General features: G+C 37.3%; 2 protein-coding genes across 4 annotated transcripts in view; one reads left to right on the forward strand and one right to left on the reverse strand.

Annotated features, from left to right (window-relative positions):
• Positions 1–3,590, forward strand: Papst2 (adenosine 3'-phospho 5'-phosphosulfate transporter 2). Its single transcript, XM_081983988.1, has 5 exons — positions 1–357; positions 417–643; positions 1,177–1,403; positions 1,459–1,640; positions 3,242–3,590. Exons 1-5 carry the CDS (start codon positions 80–82, stop codon positions 3,414–3,416), a joined length of 1,089 nt encoding a protein of 362 aa, XP_081840114.1. The 5' UTR covers positions 1–79; the 3' UTR covers positions 3,417–3,590.
• The window catches only part of LOC145731971 (tyrosine-protein kinase Src64B-like), a 13,466-nt gene continuing 2,243 nt past the window's right edge, over positions 3,579–14,801 (reverse strand). Inside the window, exons 1-7 of one of the 3 annotated variants that reach the window (XM_081983969.1) lie at positions 13,217–13,451; positions 10,722–10,840; positions 9,987–10,296; positions 9,045–9,301; positions 8,856–8,985; positions 8,651–8,801; positions 3,579–5,881 (exon numbers count right to left, since the gene is read on the reverse strand). In XM_081983969.1, coding sequence (XP_081840095.1) covers positions 5,240–5,881; positions 8,651–8,801; positions 8,856–8,985; positions 9,045–9,301; positions 9,987–10,296; positions 10,722–10,773 — 1,542 coding nt within the window. In that variant the 5' untranslated portion in view covers positions 10,774–10,840; positions 13,217–13,451 and the 3' untranslated portion in view covers positions 3,579–5,239. Of the gene's footprint in view, positions 5,882–8,650; positions 8,802–8,855; positions 8,986–9,044; positions 9,302–9,986; positions 10,297–10,721; positions 10,841–10,907; positions 11,063–13,216; positions 13,452–14,801 lie in introns of those variants that run through there. The other 2 variants (XM_081983972.1, XM_081983971.1) reach the window with 2 other exon arrangements.

Here is a 14,801-nt window from a genome sequence, read left to right on the forward strand (position 1 = left end):
ATCAGCTGTTCAATCTGTTGTTATTGTTAAACAGGCAAGGAGCGACGTGTCCCTGATGGGATGATTTTAATGGTTAGAAATGCCCCCGAAACAGCATTTGGATTTAGCCCCTTTACCTGAAAAACCCCGCACTTCAATCCTATGCCTGGACATTACCGATTTCAGTACAACCGCCCAGTTTTTATTATGCAGCAGCGCCGTTTTTGTGTTCTATCTTCTGTACGGGTACATGCAGGAGCTTATTTTTACTATGCAAGACTTTAAGCCTTATGGTTGGTACTTGACCGTGGTTCAGTTCGCTTATTATACTGTGTTTGGCTTAATTGAAACCCGGATACGAGGCATCCGCAAAAGGCGGTATGTATGATGTAACAATAAACTTGGAAACAAGGCTTAACATTTAAATCTTTATGCAGGATTCCAATAAAGACGTACTTATTGCTAGCCCTGCTCACTTTAGGCACAATGGGACTGTCAAACTCATCCCTGGGATACCTAAACTACCCAACGCAAGTGATTTTCAAATGTTGCAAGCTGATTCCTGTGCTGGCTGGGGGCATTTTGATACAAGGCAAACGGTATGGGCCGCTCGACTTTTTAGCCGCTCTATTAATGTGTGTAGGACTAACCTTATTTACTTTGGGTGTGTATTTTATTTGTTGTAGACTATTTTTTAACCTACAGGCAGCCAGAGGTCTCAAAGTTTAATAAGGAATTTAACTGCATAAACTACATACAGGTGTGGTAAATCCAAAACCGACCATGTAACTGACAGAGAAACGTAGATAATTGCATGCGTGGGACAAAGACAGAAAACGAAAAAAATACCAAGTAGGCCATATTTTCAGTACGCTGTTGCCAAAATCCAATACCGTCGACAAAATTAAATTAATTTTACTTTACAGTTTACTGTCTTTGTCCCACGCATGCAATTATCTACGTTTCTCTGTCAGTTACACGGTTTTCCTATGGTCGGTTTTGGATTTATATATTTTCATATGCTCCATGGAGAGAGTGTGACATCAAAATAACCTAGTTTGACAGTTCCTAGGTCCTAAATGACATTTTTGTCCTGGAGAACAGTTTTAACTAAAAAAAATTGTGCTAAAAACATTAAATCTGTCCCTTTACAAATCCTACAATCAAAAATATTAGAACATTTTCTGCTATTTACAGCTGACTCTCAACTCCAACCAAACTTCAACACTAAAGGAATCACAATGATCTCATTGGCTCTGCTCTGCGACGCTATCATTGGCAACGTCCAAGAAAAAAACATGAAAACCTTCCAAGCCACAAATGCTGAGGTGGTTCTATACTCTTACGCCATCGGATTTGTGTATTTGTTCCTGATTATGTTGATTAGCGGAGATTTAGTTGAGGGCTTTGAGTTTTTCGGTCAAGTTAGTGTAGTATTTCAAGCTAAAATGTCTAGGGACCTAACTTTGATTATTCCAGAAACCTTCAATCAGTTACGGCTACGCCTTTATCTTTTCCGTCACTGGATATTTGGGGATTCAAGTGGTTTTAACGTTGGTGAGGACTTCGGGAGCCTTTGCGGCTGTTACGGTCACCACAATGCGGAAAGCAGTTACCATAGTGATTTCGTTTGTGTTTTTCAGCAAACCATTTACCACACAGTGAGTATATTGAGGAATGTTGTATGCAGGGTGGTCCAAATTGATTGTAGGATAATTCAAGAGTGGAAATTACCATAAAAAATCCTGTTTTTTGTTAAACTTGGAAAACCAAACTGAAAATGACAGAAAACCTATTCAACTAACTTGAAACACAATTTGGGTCATAACTTGGGTAATAGGGCAGTTGCGGACCTGAAATTTTCACTGAATGTACTAAATTGAACCTAAAAACCTGCGCCGTACTGGAAAAATTTCAGAAAAAATCATGTTTTTTTTAAACTTGGAAAATTAAACTGAAAATGGCAGAAAACCTACTCAACTAACTTGAAACACAATTTGGGTCATAATTTGGGTATTTGGGCGGTTGCGGACCTGAAATATTCACTGAATATACTAAATTGAACCAAAAAATCAGCGCCGTGCTGGAAAAATTTCAGAAAAAATCATGTTTTTTTTAAACTTGGAAAATTAAACTGAAAATGACAGAAAACTCACTCAACTAACTTGAAACACAATTTGGACCATAATTTGGGTAATTGGGCAGTTACGGACCTGAAATTTTCACTGAATATACAAAATTGAACGAAAAAACCAGCACCGTACTGGAACATTTTCAGAAAAAATCGTGGTTTTTGTTAAACTTGGAAAACCAAACTGAAAATGACAGAAAACCTACTCAACTAACTTGAAACACAATTTGGACCATAATTTGAGTAATTGGGCAGTTACGGACCTGAATTTTTCACTGAATGTACTAAATTGAACCTAGAACCAGCGCCGTACTGGAAAGATTTCAGAAAAAATCCTGTTTTTTGTTAAACTTGAAAAACCAAACTGAAAATGACAGAAAACTCACTCATCTAACTTGAAACACAATTTGTGCCATAATTTAGGTAATTGGGCAGTTACGGACCTGAAATTTTTAATAAATTAACTAAAGTGTACCTAAAAACCAGCGACGTACTGGAAAATTTTCAGAAAAAATCCTGTTTTTTGTTAAACTTGAAAAAGTCGAAAAGTGCCCTCTAGCGGAGCTAGCGAACTATAAGAGTGAGGCACCAAAACCATTTTTTAAATTTTAATTCCTAAACGAAAAAAGTTACTCAAATTTGTCATGCTGCAGTGTTTATTTGGGAATATCTGAACAGTACGGGAGTCGTTTAAAATGTTTGACAGCTTCAAATTTGTTAAAGCAGAAAATTTTAGAGCATTCAGATGTGATACCCCATACTTTTTCCTAAGAAAAGTTTGTCTGGATATTTCTTTTTATTTTCCATAGTTTTTCAGATATCGCAATTTTTATACACTTCACCAGAATGTTAAAAACTGCCAAATTACCACTAATGGTGACAAATCTTCATTTCAGTTTTTATTGATAAGGAATTAAAATTTAAAAAAAATATTTTTTGAGGAACATATTGTAGGGTTTGCTAGCTCCGCTAAGGGGCGCTTTACAGTACACTTTCGAGTTTATTTTTTTATGTACCCTTACCCTGTAAGTATCCTACAATCAATTTGGACCACGCTGTATTTTCCATGCAAACTTTTTGTTTTAAATTTGAGTCGTTTAAGACAATTGCAAGAAAAAGTTATTTCTTAAGGTATTTATGGTCCGGCGGTGTGGTAGTGCTGGGCATTTACCTCAACCTCTACAGTAAAAAACATCCAGTGACGTTGAGCGACCTGGAGGACCGTTGCCATATGTTTCTACGCCGAATAAGGACTAAATTGATTGCAAAGCAATATAATAGCGGCCAATATTTGGCCAATGTTTAATTCACAAAAGCCTTTAGTTATTAAAAGATTTTTCTACTATTTTACATACATCATTTTGCTTATTTAGGTCAGTTTGTCAATTGAAAACTTTATTTTGTGTTTTATTTATTCCACAGTAATGAGATCAGCAAACTTTATCCGATTAAAATAAAACAGTAACCCTTGACAAGTTTAGCACGTATTTATTATTATTTATTTGTCCTGTTATAGTTTATATATACAAAAGAAATGAATGATTTATGTATATAGGTAAATTTCCAAAAAACGAAACGTACACATTATATAAACTGGTACAAAAAATGGACTTTCCTAATAATATGTGTGATGAGTTGAAGTTTTGCGAATAACATTCACAGTGGCCGGATTCCTAGTGACAAGGAAGAAAAGCCGCAATATAATAATAATAATAATATAAAAAATAATCTATAAATATATTATATAATACAGTTAAGTACTTAACAATAGTAGTAGGTATGACTGAAGGGTACGTGACTTACACACCTAAGACTAAAACGCAATAATCATATAAAATCCCTAAAAGTACAAAGCGGCACAAAAACAAAACGAGAAAGAAAAAACGCGCGTAAATATAATTCAATTATCATGCAATAGAAAAACACAAAAGAAAAACGGTATAAAATTTTCGTCAAATACAAAAAAAAAAAAACATTATTGCACCTCCAAACTATGTTTTAAGGATCAGCGTCTAAACGTTACACACTGCTACGTCTTAACGAAAAGTCCCTGTTTTCTTGGCGCCTAAAACCCTACAAAGGCTCTTAAATCTAGGGAGGAGGGGGGAGAAAGGGACGACTTTCCTACCTAACGTAGAAAAATATCGGTGACTTTACTTTTTTTTTAGTTAAGTTTAAGAGAAATTTCGAACGGCGCCAGCTCCGAGGATTTAAGTTTATTTTTTGGTTCTTAAGAAAACGCGTATTTTTAAAGTCAACATTAAGTTGTGATGAATGACGTCAGAGAATGGTTTTGTTGAAGTAGTGTTGAGATTGTGTTGGAACTGTTAAGCTGGTTGGCAACATTTTTCTTGTTGACTTAAAAAACGGGATTTTGTGATCGATGACACTACTGACAGAACTGACATTTAAAGAACCTTTGCTGAGTATTTTACGCCTTTTCTATTTTCCTTAATCAACAAACAACAAATGCCGGAAAGGCTAATACATAACCTCAAAAAAGCTTACATTGTCATTGGTCAAAATTGACTTCCAACATGAAATCAACAAATCCATCAGCTCTGAGGTTGTTTTCATCACAGATTTATGTTGATTTAAAAGACAGTGACAGTTGGATCCACCATTAATTCATCAGCACTTTAAGAACACTTTTTATAAAATTGTGGTGCTTGTGTTGGCAACAATACCTAAACTGTTGACTTTAAAAATACGCGCAAATTTTGCTTCTCAACGATGGCGACTAGTTCGAGGCTACCCGATTGGTAGTTATCACAACGGCTGCGCAGAAAAATGTCAAAAGGAAATAAGTCTCGCGACTGGAACGGTTTTAGAATTATTTATTGTTCGCTAGTTGCTTTTTCTAACCCTAAAAAACTGAGATCTGCATTGTCCGAGCGATTAGGGCCAGATTGATGTTACAAGCTCGTCAAATAGGTTGCTTAACTGCTAAAAATTGTACTTTTTTTTGTGATACTAGAAAGTGTAATTTACTGCCGTTAAAACTTAAATACAACAGAATATATGGAATGTTGATTGAATATTTGTTTTTAGGATAATTTAAGATAATATCAATGTTGTATCAACCCGACCCTCTGCGCTCGCTATAGCTACCCCTTTCTCCCCTTAGATTTAATCCGGAACTTCTCTGTAGGGCACCTCGCTGGTCACGTTGAACCGCTCAAAGTAGTGGGTGAGGAACTCGAAAGTGGGTCGGGCTTCAGGAATGGCGTCCCAACACTTCAGCATGATCTGGTAAATTTCGTCGGGTAGGCTATGCGAAGACGGTTTGGGCATGCGGTAACCCTGCTCCACCAATTCGATCACTTCGCGACCGTGCATCCCCGGATAGGGCACTTGACCGTACGTGAACAATTCCATCAACAAAATACCGTAAGACCACACGTCCGATTTGATCGAGAACTTTCCGTACACGATCGCTTCGGGGGCCGTCCATTTGACCGGAAAACGGCTGCCCTGTTTCGGACAGTACTCGTTGTCCTCGATAACGCGCGCCAAACCAAAATCGCAAATTTTCGCGATATTGTTTTCGCCGATGAGAACGTTACGCGCCGCCAGATCTCGATGTATCAGCTGTTTCGACTCCAGGTATTCCATACCCGAGGCCACTTGGAACGCTATGTAGATCAGATCCTCGAATTCGAGCAGTTTACCTTCGTCTTTTCGTAAAAAGTCCAGTAGGCTGCCCTTGGACATGTACTCTTGTACTATGTAGATGGGCTCTTGTTCACTGCACACTCCATACAAAGCCACCTAACGGGCACGCTTCCAGTTAACACACCAAAACATCTACCAACATCATGCTACACTAACCAGGACCAACACAGGAACACGGCTCAAGGATCAGTAGGTTAGGTTAGTTTCATTCAACATTTCGATTCACAGAAAACCAAACCACGAAAGTAAACGTAAATAATATTGGCAGCGGATAGCTCATTTAATTGCAAAATGCCATTAACCGTTAACTAATTGTTTAAATGGTTATTAGGAACCAAATACTTGCTGTTTTATGCTAGATATGGAAATTTGCGTAAAGCTACGTTTACACTTGGCAAGTTTACTGGAGGAAAGTACTTGAGCCCACTAAGCTTGTCATGTGTAAACAGTAAAGCAGGTTTTACACCAAAAGTTTTATTTCAAAGAAATTGGACACATTTATTTGATCAAATTTTATGCATCAAATAAATTCATGAATTTCTTGTCATTGTCTGTCAATAAAAACAGTTTGGCCAACCAGAAGATTATTCCTACTTTGTTTTCTTATTTTTCTGGTTTTTTGAATATTTTGAAATCTCATAATCGCCTTGAATACTGTATTTATGTATTATTGAATTCTGCAGCTTCAACTGAATACTAATAGTCAGTCTCTGATTTTAACCTCACTTTACTTTTCGTCTTTATCTGTTGGCATTACGCAAAACGGCATGTTTGATCAAATAAGTTGGATGAAAATAGAACCTGTCCTATAAGGTAAATTTGACATAAAATTTTGTTTTACACTGGTAAAATTTGTCCTTGAAGCAGCTTCATGAATAAATTCATGAATTTCTTTGACATCAAAGCGCGGTGTAAAACCTGCTTAAGAAAGTGCACTTGCTGCCAGCAACCGTTTGCCAAAAATTGACGGACCGGTTAGTGTATTGGTTAGTCCAGAGCTGTCGCAATTACTCAAAAAAAGTAATTAAATTACAATTACCAACTACTCTCAAATTCGTGAAAGTAGTTGAATTACCAATTACTTCAGTAAAGTAGTTGAATTAATAGACAATAAGACAATTACAGTAGTCTAACTACTGACATTAATTCAATTACTGATAAAATGTGTACTACTAAAAAGTAATTTATTTATTGGCAGTAGTAAATGTACAGGGTGTCCAAATAAGAGTGGCACTCGGCTTTCTTGACTTAACGGTTAATACTAGAGCTTTGAAAAAAAAAATTTTGTTATAAAAAGGGGCCAAAAGAAGCGCTAGGAAATATTTTCAGTTTCAGGAAATGTCCTCAAGAGGGCGTACTAACTTTACCTTAAAAAAAGTGCATATCTCCAAAATTTCAAATACAATGGCACTTTGAAAATACTTGCAAACGGAAGCTACGTTTACTAGCAACAACCTTGATTAAAACCTTTTCCGGTGGTGGGGGTAGGTCAAGTGTTGCTTAAAAGAAACTGCGATAACTTCGAAACCCTTTGTCGTAGAATATTCAGTTTGGCACCATTGAAAAGAGCAGGTTTTTTTCTATTAGATGCCCCATAAATAATTACTTAAAGTTGTTTTCTTTCGTCCACAGATGGCGCGTTTTACAAAGACCTACTATTTTACCGCCTAACTCAAAAAAATTAAATGCAAATTAAATGAAAAAAGTTAGAAAGTTGCGATTTTCGCTGCCTGGTGTAGTATTTTGTTCTCTTCATTTTAACATTAAACAACGCTATAGGTTGCATTTAATTTTTTTGAGTTAGGCGGTAAAATAATTTTTTTATAAAAAGCGCCACCTGTGGACGAAAGAAAACAACTTTAAATAATTATTTATGGAGCATCTAATAGAAAAAAACCTGCTCTTTTCAATGGTGCCAAACTTAATGTTCTACGACAAAGGGTTTCGAAGTTATCGCAGTTTTTTTAAAGCAACTTTTGACTTACCACTTTAAGTCAAGAAATGGAGAAAAAAGGTTTTAATTAAAGTTGTTGCTAGTAAACTACTTTCAAAGTGGTTCAATTACAGAACAAATCGTAAAATCAATTACCAATTACAACTACTTTTGCTGAGTAATTGAAAAATCAATTACAATTATTGTTTTTGAAAAGTAATCTAATTACAGTAGTTCAATTACTTAAAATTAATTGAACTACATTTTCCAATTAAAGTAATTCTAACTACCGACAGCTCTGTTGGTTACCACGTCGAATTTTCGTTGGAACGGATCCGGACAAGTGTGAAAGTTTCTATTTGCAATGAAGTGGGATGGAAATCAAATAATTTCATTTTTAAGCATACACGAAAAATGTGAAATTTTGTGGAATATACAGTTAAAAAGACATGAATAAATTAAAACAAGAAAGCGCATTTGGAAAACTGAAAACATCGACATAGATTTAGTGAGAACGAAGATAAAAACAATAAAAACAAGAAGTGAATTAAGTTATAAAGTGTAAATCTCTAATTCAAATTAGTTTCTTCCTATTTTTCTTGCGTTGTAACATAATTATTAAATTATTGGCAATTTCGCTTGCAACAACCTTTACAGCAGCACGCACTACAGCACTGGAGCCAATTTTCTTTGTGACTGCTTACTAAATAAACTTGAAAATATGTAAAAATAACAGGTTTCAAAGCATGTCAAAAAAGTGTAATATAGGAAAGTTGTAGGAAAGTTGTGGACAAGATTGCCCACAAGAAGGTTATTTAAGGGAGATATTCCCTCAAAACTATTTTTAAAACAAGGATGGATTTATCGTTAGGGTTAGGATAAACAGGAAAATAAATAACACCACACCACAATCAATACAGAAAAGTACTTACCAGTCTTTTATGTCGGAACTTCTTCATAATGGCCGCCTCTTGAAGGAAAGCCTGCGTGGACATGGCGCCCTCTCGTAGCGTTTTCACAGCCACCTCGTACTGGTTCTTCCACTTGCCGTAGAAAACCTCTCCGAAATTGCCGCGACCGAGCCTAAAAACCGCGTTTTACCCCCTTCGGCAAACCGAAAATTGAAAAACAACCGACCTTCGCAGCAACTGGATTTCGTCCCGGGAAATTTCCCATTTATCCCGGTAGGTGGGGGCCAAGTCCCACATAGTGGGTTCCGGTTTCCGGCAGGGTTTGGACAGAACATGGCACAATCCGTAAGCGTTTTCTGCGTCCCAAAAAAATACCGAATAAATAGAAATCAAGCTTTGCAGTGATTCAACTTACTCGAGTAAGCCATAACCAACTCGGGTAAAGAGTCGTAAGTCTTGTTAGTCGAAATGTAAAAGCCCCCATTGTCCAGGGGTTTGATTTTGTAGTGTTTGACGTGGTAACCTCGATGAGCCTCCCAGTCTTTAACCGACAACGAGTACCCGTTCGGGTTGTGCTCCGAAGGACGGATGAGAAAAGTGCCTCGGGGCTGGTTTTCGTCTCCCAATAGTAATTTTTCCGCCTCTTTGCGTGAAATATTCTCGAAAAACCAACTAAAATTGGTTTTTGTTAAGAAAACATGATTTTTTTAAGTACAGTGGGTCAAAACAATGTTTTTCACTTTTTAGAACTGTTTGATTATTATTAATGGTATGGTACAGGATATTATTAAAAGAATGTAAAGAGGAAGTCCCTCAAATTGAGCTGTTGGGAAGATGAGTTCTCATCACTTATTTCCTATTGGTCAAGTTTCAGCTGACTGTTTCCCTATTAACAGTAGTTGTTTCTAAACAGGATATTTTCAATTGTCATGTGTCACATTTTGTTAATTTTTTTAACTTAACTGTTACAGTTTTAATATTCTGCTATTCAACTAATTCAGCATGTTCTGCAGAAGTGTATTCTTAATTGTCGCCTTGGAAACAAGGATGAATGGAAATATCTTCTAATCTCAAAGTTCCATAGCAATTGCCACATTTTGAGCTTCTTGCGGGCTGTCATTTTAAAATTTTGCTTTTACCAAAAGAAAATAAGTGACGTCACACGCAAGATGAGAACTCACCTGGCACAAGGTTTGCTTGGTGTCGAATTGACTTTAACTCACTTGAGACAACTTTAAGTCCACATGGTGGGTAGTTTGTGATTGGTCCAAAAAAAAACATCTTTCAGCTGGCTGTTTTCTTCGACCAATCCCAAACTATCAACAGCGAATACTATCAAACGAACAATCGTACTCACTCTTCACTTTCCACGCTCAATTCGGGTGCGACGAAATTACCGGGAATGTAACCTTTGAGGCCGGTGAGTAGGTGTTGGACAAACAGCCAATCGCCGTCCGACTCGTCCAGAACCTCCATTTTGTCGCCCTTAACGAAGGACAAGTCCTGCGAGTCTCGCGCCTCATAACTGTAAACTGCGATCACGATTTTCGGTTTGTTGGGGGTGATCGGGGTGGTTTGCGTCTGGGGTTTTGGCGGTTTGTTGATTAGTTGCGTTGGAATGATCGGTCGGATCTCCGGTACCGTTGGCACTTTAAGGGTTTGTGGCCCTGCAAATTTCAATTTGAATTTTGACTTAGCCGGTAATGCCAAGTGGGCACGGTGAAGAACACTGGGTGGTTCAGTAAAAAGTGTATGCAAAAGTTTATTGATCCTTTGGAAACCGGTTTCGGCCCTTTAGGCCATCATCAGATCCAAGTCGATCCACTGGAGACCACCACGCAATCAGCTGATCATGGCCTAAAGGGCCGAAACTGGTTTCCAAACGATCAATAAACTTTTGCACGTAGCTTTTTACTGAACCACCCTGTAAAAATTCTGACCCCTGTATATGTATTTGTGATACTGTAACTACACCTTTTGACCAAACATCGACATTTATACCAGGATGGTTTGAATATTTTGCTGTCGCACATACAGAGTGGCCTAAATGATAAATGTCACACTTTGGACCGGTTTAAAGCAGAAAACTTACCGGGTTTGTATTTTTGATCGGACGAACTGCAACAACAGCAAGTATTCCCCATAGCTGTCACTAGGGCGAGAAACGTCACAGATGCGTTCGAAAATCACCACCAATCATAGTAACACCAGCTGAAAACAAACCAAACACATTTTTATTCAAAAAAAAAACATTTAGACAGTCGGACAGGAAACCAACCGATATTGAACCCTCAGGGCGTGCATACTAAGTAATTCGCGTCTGTTTGCATGCTAATTGGTACCGCATAAGGCTTTACCCAACAATGGGTACTGGTCGAAGTAAGGAGGGGCTAGGGCGATCGATTAACCATACGGTCAGCACCTTACTAGTTTCAGACACTTTCTCGACCAGTTCAAAGCAAAAATAACTGTGAGCTTTATTGAAGTTTTACTGCCTTCAGTCGATTGTGCCTTGTATTTACAATAGAGATAAGAAAGCTTTACGAGCACAAACAGATTTATCTTTCGGACGTCTCTATAATGCCAGACTGTTGGTTGACACTAGAAAATAATGTTTTCTTTCACTACCGCCCAAAATGTAGCGGCCTTGAGAAATACGTAATAGGGGTGTAGAAACTTGTAGAGAATAAGAAACATTATGAAGTTGGTTTACAAAACGTTCATCTAAATCAGCAACTGCATAATCCTAAAAGAGAAACTTTTCAAGCCACTTAAATACTAATTAAAATTGGCAATAATGGGAGATTTCATAATTAGCGAAATTCTTTAATTATTGTTACTTGAGGGGTGTTTTCCAATATCTATTAAGATATAGCAACAACCAGAAGGCAGGACAATAAAACCTTTTGATTTACTATAATAATTATAAAAACGTAGTTAGAATCAAAATGTACTATCAAAGGAATGGGGATTAGACAGAGATTAATAGTGATCTAATCTTCTGTCATTTCTATTTATATCAGATTGATTAAGTTTAGAAAGATTGGAATGTGCTTGTAATTAAGGTCAAAAATGCGAAATTTCAACTGATAAACTGGAGAAAAGAAACATTTTTGAAAGTTATTTGAACTGAACCATACATTTTCTAGTAAAGTTCTCTCAAAGATCAGTCTGAGAGAGTTAAAAAGCAAATTACTTGAATAACTTTTCTTTAGAAACCCGATTCCTTTTGCTATTAATTATATAAAAGGAAGAATGGACTATTGTAGAGTTTTATTTTTATAGGAACAATTGAAGCCTTGCTCTTAAGTAGCATTTTTTTTGTGAATACTGAGTAAGCAGAAGGACCTTGGTTTCGTCATTAATCTATAAAGATGAAATTTCATTCTAAATAAGTGATTCAACTTGTACTGGCAACTGAAATGGCTACTAGCTACTAGTTAGAATAAATTCCAGTAATTTTACCAAATATTTATTTATAGCAAATCGGAAGTGAGCATGTTATATTGCCTGCTTTTTTTGTGGGTATGCTTGACTGGATATTGTATGAAAAAAAACGCAAATTCATTGAAACGAGAAAAACGCAAGTTGTGAGTGTGTTGGTAACTGGCAATGGAAATGTCTGCTATTCCACGCTACAACAACCTTCTTCAGTTTCCTTTCCATTTTATTCAATGAAGAGCACTATAGTACTAAAAAAATATATCCATTGGTCACAAGTCAGAAAATGTCATACTCAGGTGAGCATTGAACCAATGAAACTTGACATTTACTGTTTCTAAGTTGGAAACCAGTCAGGAATTGCCTCTGCACACAGACCTATTATTAGATTTGTGACTATGTTGAATTTAAGTTTAAGATGTCTTTCTAGTCTAACTCATTCTAATCTCTCATCACAACTCTTGCTTATCTGTTAACCCAAGTATATACACTAATGCTAATACCAAAGAGTGCAGCATTTTTACAGAATTTCTGCTATTTCTCGATCAATCACAAACTATAAACAGTGCTGTGATTTATGCTGCACATAGTTGACTGCCACTTTGACTATGAAATAAGGGTCCAGCAACTAAACTGTATGGTAAAAACACACTATTTGGGCCTGTTTTTGATTTATAAAGTGACTGTCAATCAAATCAGTGTGTTTTAATTAACTAAACTAGACTTAATTTTATGTGACTCATTCTACAATCCACTGTCAACTTAAAGATTGTGACTATCATAAGTGGTACTCTAAAGTGAAATCACATTGTAGTGTTTTGTGTATGTACAAAATACTTGACAGTGAATTTTACATTTCCATGCCAACAAGGCAAAGCCCTTAGGGCTTTTCACCCAAGGCTAACCTGATATTAGCAAGAAACAGCTGTTGTAGGGCCTGCGCTATTAAACTATGCTACAAAATGGGTAACTACACAAAAAAACCAAAATATTCATGATAGATGATCACTTTTCTCACGCGTTAAGGGCAGCAAAACACGAGTTGTCTCATTAAAACCTTAATTGAATTATCGATTTTCCTTCCCAGTTAAGAAAGTACCCCATGTTTTACCCCCCTTTGCGATCGAGGACAAAGGCAAAACTGACCTGAATTTGTGGGGCCGCGATAGGTTTACGTTCTGGTTACAAAGGGTAGGTGGGGGTGAGCCCCGCGAAGCTTGTTTCATACAGAAAAGTCCGAATTTCCTCGGGCACAACACAACACAAAACACTGAGTTTATTGACTCGCGACCGCCATATTGTCTACTACACTAACCACTCCAAATTGGAAAATGGAGTGCTCTGTGTGCGAATCCGCAAATTTCATTTGTTTCCGTAAGATCGTCTGTCGTCCGTCTGTCATCTGTCAAACAGTATTTTCCGTTTCGGTTTACGACGTTGCCATATCATACACTTTTTTTGCTTCTCAAATAAATCAATAATGTCAGAAATTTTTCTTAACCAGCAGTCTTCTACACTATTTTTTTTTTAATCAACACCATCGCACTGCAGGGATATCTCCTTCTTGTATGAATAAAACATGGAAATTTAAATTACAAAAAACTAGCATGATATTTAAAAAACATTACTGTTAATAAAACACTACTTGAAGTAGTTAAAATTCGACATTCACCAGCTCGTCAAGTATGTGCTCTAACTTTTTGAGCTCGAGGTTAGAAAGAGTACTATTATTATGACTTCAGACTTGTACAACCAATAATACCTATAATATTATAAATGACAGGAAGAATGGCCTCAGATAAGCGGGTCAAGCAAGACTTTTTACCAGCGATGGGACCAAGGCCGCATTCGTTTTTAAGTTCGATGGAGCGAGTAGAGCGTTTTTGACGTCACGATGACGTAATTTAGCAAAACTATAATTTAAGCAACTGTCACATTACGTCATTGTGACGTCAAAAAAGCTCTGCTCGCTCCATGGAGCGTGAAAACGAATGCGGCCCAAAAGGAAAGGTCCGGAAGAAGGACTCCGTTAACAGACACTGGCGTTTCCTTTTCGGGAATTACCTTGCAACGGCGTCCCCTGTCCTGGGTAAGAGTGCTCTGACTGACAACGGGGCTCTTCTTATCTTGAATTCTTCTTTCTTCGTCAGCTGGTCATCCTGGTGGAGGTCTTGGCATATTTTTGGATGATCAAGAGAGTTAGTGGGCTAATCAATTAATCATCCAAGAATATTTGTGGGGAGTTTGGATAGGAGGTTAGGAGGTTGATTTCCCTACCCTATAGCCTATAAAGGCAGGCGGGGGGAAATCTGGGAGGTGTAGCCAGAGCCCGGTTAGCTACGGCTGGGATTTACCCAAGTTTTGAGAATAAATTCTCGCCACCATGGGGGAAAGTTGTTGTTGGTGGGGGGGTGGTCTTCTTCGCTCCATGGAGCGAGCTGAGCTTTTCTGACGTCACAATGACGTAATTTGACAGTTGGTTAAATAATGATTTTGCTAAATTACGTCATCGAGACGTCATAAACGCTCTGCTCGCTCCAAGGAGCTTGAAAACGAATGCGGCCGGTAACTAGATCGTCACGTGAGCATCTGTCGAATGATGTCACAAATGAGTTACAACTAGAATCGGGAATTTGAATTAAAAGTTCAACAGACACGTGACAATAAAAAAGCCTGCAACATTTCTGATTAATGCAAGTGAGTCACATGCTTTATTATTCGTTCCATAGAA

This window comes from Ips typographus, linkage group LG7 (assembly GCF_016097725.1).
Source record: "Ips typographus isolate SLU linkage group LG7, UJ_Ityp_2.0, whole genome shotgun sequence".
In the NCBI taxonomy this organism is placed as follows: Eukaryota; Metazoa; Arthropoda; class Insecta; order Coleoptera; family Curculionidae; genus Ips; species Ips typographus.

Excerpts from the sequence above, each read along its gene's own strand:
- Papst2 (XM_081983988.1), top strand. The coding sequence starts at position 80 with ATGCCCCCGAAACAGCATTTGGATTTAGCCCCTTTACCTGAAAAACCC. Across the intron at positions 644-1,176 it reads ACTAACCTTATTTACTTTGG|CTGACTCTCAACTCCAACCA; the intron begins GTGTGTATTTTA and ends TGCTATTTACAG. Across the intron at positions 1,641-3,241 it reads AGCAAACCATTTACCACACA|GTATTTATGGTCCGGCGGTG; the intron begins GTGAGTATATTG and ends TTATTTCTTAAG.